This window comes from Larimichthys crocea, unplaced genomic scaffold (assembly GCF_000972845.2).
Source record: "Larimichthys crocea isolate SSNF unplaced genomic scaffold, L_crocea_2.0 scaffold148, whole genome shotgun sequence".
Lineage (NCBI taxonomy): Eukaryota > Metazoa > Chordata > Actinopteri > Sciaenidae > Larimichthys > Larimichthys crocea.
In genome coordinates, this window is record NW_020852030.1 from 398304 (window position 1) to 406618 (window position 8315).

The window sequence follows — 8315 nt, forward strand, 5'->3', positions numbered from 1 at the left end:
TATCTGTTATGTTTATTATCTGTTTATTATCTGTTATGTTTATATCTGTTATGTTTATTATCTGTTTATATCTGTTATGTTTATTATCTGTTAATTATCTGTTATGTTTATATCTGTTATGTTTATTATCTGTTAATTATCTGTTATGTTTATATCTGTTATGTTTATTATCTGTTTATATCTGTTATGTTTATTATCTGTTTATATCTGTTATGTTTATTATCTGTTAATTATCTGTTTTATCTGTTAATTATCTGTTTTATCTGTTTATTATCTGTTGTTTATCTGTTTGTGGTCTGTACTGTGTCTGTTACCTGGTGGTGGACGTAGGCCTCACACAGGTAACACCACACGGAGAGGTCAGAGAAGCTAAGCACCATGGGATGTTCTGACATCACGCCGTGAGTCACCATATGCTCATTAACATAACGACCACAGAACACCTGAGACAGGAAGCAGACAGGTGAGACACTGAGATTCCCTCATTGACAGGTGAGACAGAAGACATGAGGAGGAGGTGAGACGGGTCACCTGGTAGCAGGTGAGACAGGTCCAGTTCTCAGCATCAGACCCACAGTCCTGACACAACAGGGAGACATCTATACCTGAGGGTGGGGGGGACTTAACGGAGTCCAGGTGAGGACACCAAGACAGAGGGTCCACTACGTACAGAGGGGCCTGAAGGCAGACAGAGAGAGACAGACAGGTCAGTGATAGACAGACAGAGAGACAGACAGACAGGTCAGTGATATACAGACAGACAGACAGACAGAAAGGTCAGTGATATACAGACAGACAGACAGACCAGTGATATACAGACAGAGAGACAGACAGACAGGTCAGTGATAGACAGACAGAGAGACAGACAGACAGGTCAGTGATAGTCAGACAGAGAGACAGAAAGGTCAGTGATATACAGACAGACAGACAGGTCAGTGATATACAGACAGACAGACAGGTCAGTGATATACAGACAGACAGGTTTACTGACCGTCTGTCCTCCACACATCAGCTCCAGAGACGTCTGACGCTTTGACCAACCACACGCTCCCTCTGTCTCTGGCTCCGCCCCCCCTTCACTTGTACATTTCTCTCCAGCGGCAACCGACTCTGACGCTGCCACGACAACCGTCTGTTCAGGGTTAAGAAGATGTTACAAGAAGTGTTCTAAGATGCAAAGGATCATGGGAAATGGATGACGTCCTGTTTACCTGGGTCTGCAGCTCCATGCTCTCTGCTGATTGGCTCTGCCCAAGTGTCACTTCACCTCCACAGGTGACCTTCTCCGGGCTGAGGCGGACCTTCGGCCTGGCCCCACCCACTGCTGTGGACGTGGCAGGCGTGTGACTGGCTGAGATTTGACTGATGTCCAAACTGGCCAATCCCTGCGTGAGCTGCTCCAGGCTGTGCGCCTCCTGTCCTGTAGGAGGCAGCGGTGGTTTGTCCGACTTCCTGCCTTTTCCTTTAGAACTACGTTTCCCACGATGCTTCAGGGCGGGCAGGGACGCCCGCACACACTCTGGGACTGAAGAAGACGACAGGAAGTCATTGAGAGACAAGGAGAGAAACAAAGCGGACGAGGAGAGAAACAAAGCGGACGAGGAGAGAAACAGAGCGGACGAGGAGAGGACGTGTGCACTCACTGTGGATCCTCAGTGACCTCCAGTAGGGGGCGTGGTGTCTGATGACCTCGTTGATTGTTGCTACGGCGCTGTGATGAGGAGGGGGGAGGGGTGTCACTAAGGAGGGAGGGGGGTCTCCTTGCAACACGCTGGTGCACATCGCCATGGAGTCAGAGATGGATGTTAAGTTATAACCTCCCTGAAAGACAGAGCGAGACGACCAATCAGAAACAGCTCTGTGACAGACGATAGACTGTCGACCAATCATCGCTCACCTCCAGTATGAGTAGGACACGCCCCCCTGCTAGTGACATCAGCTGGTGTGTGAGGTGGGCGTATCCCTCCGGGGTCACATGATATCCGCCCAGCGGATCCCCCCGAGCCGCATCGAACCCGGCTGACACCAGCACCAGACCAGGGTCAAACTACAGAGAGAGAATCGACCAATCAGAGAGCTCCTTCAGGTCTGATCGAAGATGTGTGTGTGTGTGTGTGTGTGTGTTTGTGTGTGTGTTTGTGTGTGTGTGTAGTTACCTCGGTGGCGATCGGCATGACCACGTGGTGAAAGGCGGCGAGGTAGTCAGAGTCGCCCATCCGCCCTCCATTCCACGCTACATTGACGTTAAACCCCGCCCCCTTGGACACGCCCACCCTGTCGGGGGCGGCGTCCTCTGAGGACGGGAAGAACATCCCGTTGTCATAGCGATGGAGGGAGACATACAGGACGCTGGAGACAGAAAAAAACATCATCACTTCCTTCTCAAGCCCCTTCCCCTCTTCAGGCTCCTCCTCCTCACCTGTCGTCATCCTCAAACATGTGCTGCGTCCCGTTGCCATGGTGAACATCCCAGTCCAGGATGAGAACGCGCAGCGGTGCATCATGGGAGATGTTTTGGGCGTGGCGAGCGGCGAGCGCTGCCGTGTTGAAGAAGCAGAAACCGCACGGAGAATCTCTCTCTGCGTGATGACCAGGAGGACGGACGATCGCCACGCCGTTACTCACCTGGAGACAGAGAGGACGGGTCAGGACTCACCTGGACGTCACCTGTGAGTGTGTGTTACCTGTGTGTGTTTGTGTGTGTGTGTGTTACCTGTCCTGTGAGGATGCTCTCCACGGCGTTGAAGCAGCCTCCAGCAGCGAGCAGAGCGCTCCTGTAGCTCTGGTTGTTGATGTAGATCGAGTTGAACTCGACTCCAAGTTTGTGTAAATCTCTGGGCTTCATCACCGCCGTGCTCTTCATCTGCTCGATGTGCTGCACACTAACACACAGGTAACACACAGGTAACACACAGGTAACAACACACAGGTAACACACACAGACACAGATATTGATCAATGTGTCATGTGACTGTACACACCTGAATGTAATTTGATATCTTAAACATCTTACCTGTGACACCTGGACAGCTCCTCCTCTGTTGCTAAGCGAGCTGGTATCCGCTGGCAACGATCGACCAATCCCAGCTGTTGATGTTTGGAGAAGATTTTAAAGATCCTCTGAGGCTGCTCAGGATGATGTCTGCAGGGTCACATGATCAGACAGTCACATGATCAGTCACATGATCAGTCACATGATCAGACCTCACAGGTAACTCACCTGTCCCACATGTTCATGTGCTCCATCATCCGCTCATCATAAACCAGACCTGTTGTCGTAGCAACATAACGGGCGGGGCTAGATTGCTTAGCACTCTGCTTATTGGTTTCTCTGATGACACTCCCCTTGGCCAATGAGACACCTTCTGCACAGGAAACAGGAAGTTTACAAAGTAAAACTCAGGCTCTGAGTTCTCTCAGGCTATATGTTATTTTATATGTGCAATATATTATATATGTGTAATATATTATATATGTGTAATATATGTGCAATATATTATATATGTGCAATATATTATATATGTTCTATGTATGTCATATGACTTACCCAGAATCTGTAGACACGCCCAGTGTGGATACAAAGCTGAGATGGTCTGAGAGACAGACTGCAAAGCACTGAGAGAGACAGACAGACAGACAGACAGACTGTTACAGATGAACTCAGGTGTCTCAGGTGTTTCCTCGTGTTACCTGTCAGATGGGGCGGTGGGCGGAGTCAGAGGAGGACAGGCTCCTCCCAGCAGAGCTCTGACACAGGCAGCAGCGCCCTCTGCTGTCGACTGCAGGTCATAACCTCCCTGCACACAATAAACACGGAGTGTTACTGTGACATCACAGTGACATAATAACAGAGAAAAACAACATTTAAATATATAAAATAAATGAATATTAGTGAACTTGGTGTAGAGATTCTTTTTTCAATATTTGACATCATTAATAATCCTCAGTGTAGAAAGGGCAGCAGATACTTCTGTACCGCTCGTCAGACTGTCAGTGTCCTCTGAGTAATCTGCAGAGTAACTAGTAACTAAAGTACAAAGCACACAGTAAATACTCGTGTAAAGTTGTTTTACCTCGAGGGCGAGAACAAGTCGACCTTCAGCCAAACTCATCAACATGTGAGTGAGAACATGGAAACACTGAGGACTGACACGCATGTCCCCCTGAACACACACACACACACACACACACACACACACACACACACACACACACACACACACACACACACACACAGATTAGGATTACACAGAAGAAGTAACATTTAGTCAGACGCGAGTGAGCACTTTGGTCAGTTTTACCTTTGGATCTCCGACTGCAGCATCAAATCCAGCACAGACCAGAACCAGCTGAGGCTGAAACTGAACACACACACAGGTCTCATTATATAATCAGTGTGTGTGTGTGTGTGTGTGTGTGTGTGTGTGTGTGTGTGTTACCTCATGAGCTACAGGAAGCAGCAGTTGTTGAAAAGCTGTGATGTAATCAGCGTCTGTCATTCCGGTCTGAGGATGAAAAACAGATCAGTGATCGTCTCTTCGTCTGTCTGTGTCTTTGTCTCTATTTGTCTTTGTCTCGTGTGGAGTTGCTCTGATTGGCTGGTGGCTTCAGTGTGTGTGTGTGTGTGTGTGTGTGTGTGTGTGTGGGCGGTCTCACCTTGTTCCAGGGCAGGTTGATGTTTCTGCCTTCAGCTCGTCCACTGCCGACAAACTGGCTGTCCGACTCTGGGAGGTGGGGCCAGAAAGACCCGCCCTCATACCTGTGGACACTGAAGTACAGGACGCTGACACACACACACACACACACACAGATTATGTGGGTGGATTTTGTCGTTTGTGGTTTGTAACCATGACGGCGGATCAGGAGTTTACCTGGGGTCTTCCTGGAACAGATACTGGACACCCTGACCATGATGAACGTCCCAGTCCACAATCAGCACCCTGACACACACACACACACACACACACACACACACACACACCGAGTCATTATTAGTCACAATAAATCAGCTTCATGAGGTCGTCACCTGGAATCATACCTGCTGACTGAGTGTCTGGTCCGAGCGTATCGAGCTGCGATTGCCACGTTGTTGAAGATGCTGAAACCATTCGCCTCGTTACACTGAGCGTGATGACCTGGAGGTCTGACAGACAGACAGACAGACGGACAGACAGGTGGACAGACAGGTGGACAGACAGAACAGACTTCACTTCCTGTCTTGATGTATACGAGCTGAGGTGGAGCACCTGAACGCACCATGAGAAGTTTGTTGTTACCTGATGATGGCAAATCCGTTCCTGAGTTCAGAGGTCACAACCCGATCAACCAGCTGGAGAACTGAACCCACCGCCAACACACTCACCTGGAAAGACTCCTGAGACACACACACAAGCACACACACAAAATTGTAGCTATCTTATCTTTTACATTTTCTGTCATTGTTGTGAAGTGTGTGTGTGTGTGTGTGTGTGTGTGTGTGTGTGTGTGTGCACTCTTACAGGATGAATGTAAACTGAGTCGTATTTCTCAGACAGAGTTTGGAGTTCACTCTGCGTCATCGTCTGAGTCGACTTCATCAAATCCACATGTTTCCTAAAAAACACAGAGACATGTTGTCATGTCGTGACATGTAGTGACATGTTGTTGCATGTCATCATATTGTGACATACTGTGATATGTAGTGATATGTAGTGACATGTCATATTGTGACATACTGTGATATGTTGTGATATGTTGTGATATAGTGATATGTTGTCATATTGTGACATACTGTGATATGTAGTGATATGTTGTGATATATAGTGACATGTTGTGGGTGTGCTTCTGCGTGTCCATGCCACAGACGTGACCTCATTGTTTGTGGACTCACATGTGACCGAGCAGCAGCTCTTCTTCTGAAGCTTCTCTGGGCTGAAACACAGACACACAGGTGAGTCATGATGTCACTTAGTAAAACCTCCTGATTGGCTGATGACAGCAGCTGGGTGAGTTCAGACTTCATTTCATAATACAAACATTTAAATTAAATGTTGACAAGGACTGACTGCTGTGTTTCTGTGTGACATCAGTTACTAAGTTCATGTCTGGTGTTGTTTCATGTGTCACCTGTTGTTGTAGCAGCTACAGAGCTAACTGTGCTAACTAAACTCTGACGACAGAATGAGATGTACACTTCCTGTCTCTCACTGACCTCCACTGTGATGCAGTGAGACAGCAGCTCCTGTCTGTCCAACTCCTCCATGATGGACGTCACTCGGTCCGGACACTCTGGGTGACTGAACACATGATGTCATTGTTAAAGGAGGACAGGTTACAGGTTACTGGTGGACATGAGGACAGGTTACAGGTGGACATGAGGACAGGTTACAGGTGGACATGAGGACAGGTTACAGGTTACAGGTGGACATGAGGACAGGTTACAGGTGGACATGAGGACAGGTTACAGGTTAGAGGTGGACATGAGGACAGGTTACCTGGGGTCCCACAGGTTCTTGTGGTGGGTGAAGACCTTGGAGTAAACCAGACCAGTTCCAGTAGCTGCTGATCGACTGGACAGATCCTGCGCACACACACACACACACACACACACACACACACACACACACACACACACACACACACACACACACACACCATAGATCACAGGTCTGGGTCCAGACACAGTCAGACTTTAGTCTTAGTCTTAGTCTTTACTGGTCTCAGATAAGTCCTCACTGAGACAGTATAGTCTGCCTTCTGTTAAAACCTTAGAATGGCTCATGATGCTCTGGGCCAGGTCTGGATCATGGTCTGTGCTGGTCTGTAGTGGTCTGTGTTGGTCTGTGATTTGTTCTCACCAGCTTCTTCAGTCTGTCGTTCATCTCCTCCTCTTCTTCTCTGCTCCTCTCCATCTTTCCTCTCCTCTTCACCTCCTGCAGACTGCTCCCTCCTTTCTTCTCCTCCTTCTTTCCTTCAACTCCACTGCTCTGAAAACAGACCGCAAGGAAGAGGTGAGGAGGAGGAGAGAAGGAGAAGAGGAGGAGGAGAGAAGGAGAAGAGGAGGAGGAGATAAGGAGAAGAGGAGGAGGTGAAGAGGAGGAGAGAAGGAGGAGAGAAGGAGAAGAGGAGGAGGAGAGAAGGAGAAGAGGAGGAGGTGAGGAGAGAAGGAGAAGAGGAGGAGGAGAGAAGGAGGAGAGGGGGAGAAGAGGAGGAGGAGAGAAGGAGAAGAGGAGGAGGTGAGGAGGAGGAGAGAAGGAGAAGGAGAAGAGGAGGAGAGAAGGAGAAGAGGAAGTGGTGAGGAGGAGGAGAGAAGGAGAAGAGGAGGAGGTGAGAAGAGAAGGAGGAGAGGAGGAGGAGAGAAGGAGAAGAGGAGGAGAGAAGGAGAAGAGGAGGAGAAGAGGAGGAGGAGAGAAGGATTAGGAGGAGGTGAGGAGAGAAGGAGAAGAGGAGGAGGAGAGAAGGAGAAGAGGAGGAGGAGAGAAGGAGAGGAGGAGGAGAGAAGGAGGAGAGAAGGAGAAGGAGAAGAGGAGGAGGTGAGGAGGAGGAGAGCTGACCTACCTGAGGAGACAGACGTGGAGATCTTCTGACCGACTTTAGTCCAGATTCTGGAGGTTCTGATCCAGACGACATCTCTGATCCACCTGAAGGAGAAACACAGTCAGCCAATCACAACGCACCATGCACGGTCGCCGTTGGTAACAGACTAAATAAACACATACAGTATGTAAATGTTACTATTAGTCAGATCCAGACCCAGAACCAGGACCAGGACCAGGACCAAAACCAGCAATAGGACCAGGACCAGGACCAACCACTAAAAGTCAGTCCCACATTTACTCTTGTCCGGCGGCTTCTTGCTCGCTCACTCTCTCCTTTTCTCTTCCTAGCTTCCTCCGTCAGCGTCCTCTTCACTCTCTTCTCCTCTGCCATCATGTCCATAGAAGCTGCTGAGCCTGGTTACCTCCTCTTCTTCTTCTCCTTCTTCTTGTCCAAACAATAACACTCCTCCGTTCGGGTAGCCCAGCTAACAAACTGCGCTAACATGAGCTAACAGCAGCTAACAGACTGAGCTAACATGAGCTAACAGCAGCTAACAAACTGAGCTAACATGAGCTAACAGCAGCTAACAGTCTGAGCTAACATGGGCTAACAGCAGCTACAGACTGAGCTAACAGCAGCTATAGTCTGAGCTAACATGAGCTAACAGCAGCTACAGACTGAGCTAACATGAGCTAACAGCAGCTAACAGACTGAGCTAACAGCAGCTAACAGACTGAGCTAACATGAGCTAACAGCAGCTACAGTCTGAGCTAACATGAGCTAACAGCAGCTAACAG

The 8315-nt window shown here is 48.8% G+C and overlaps 1 protein-coding gene across 1 annotated transcript; it reads right to left on the reverse strand.

Moving 5' to 3' along the window:
- Positions 1-266: 266 nt before the first annotated feature.
- hdac6 (histone deacetylase 6) lies at positions 267-7758 on the reverse strand. Its single transcript, XM_027275622.1, has 27 exons — positions 7698-7758; positions 7537-7619; positions 6837-6965; positions 6474-6559; positions 6191-6275; positions 5870-5910; positions 5499-5592; positions 5277-5374; positions 5039-5143; positions 4872-4940; positions 4657-4783; positions 4440-4505; positions 4302-4361; positions 4074-4163; positions 3691-3797; positions 3548-3615; positions 3221-3365; positions 3014-3142; positions 2714-2882; positions 2420-2625; positions 2157-2349; positions 1898-2047; positions 1644-1821; positions 1212-1525; positions 992-1132; positions 532-678; positions 267-443 (listed from the first exon to the last, which is right to left on the reverse strand). Exons 2-27 carry the CDS (start codon positions 7606-7608, stop codon positions 282-284), a joined length of 3231 nt encoding a protein of 1076 aa, XP_027131423.1. The 5' UTR covers positions 7609-7619; positions 7698-7758; the 3' UTR covers positions 267-281.
- Between the last annotated feature and the right edge of the window lie 557 nt (positions 7759-8315).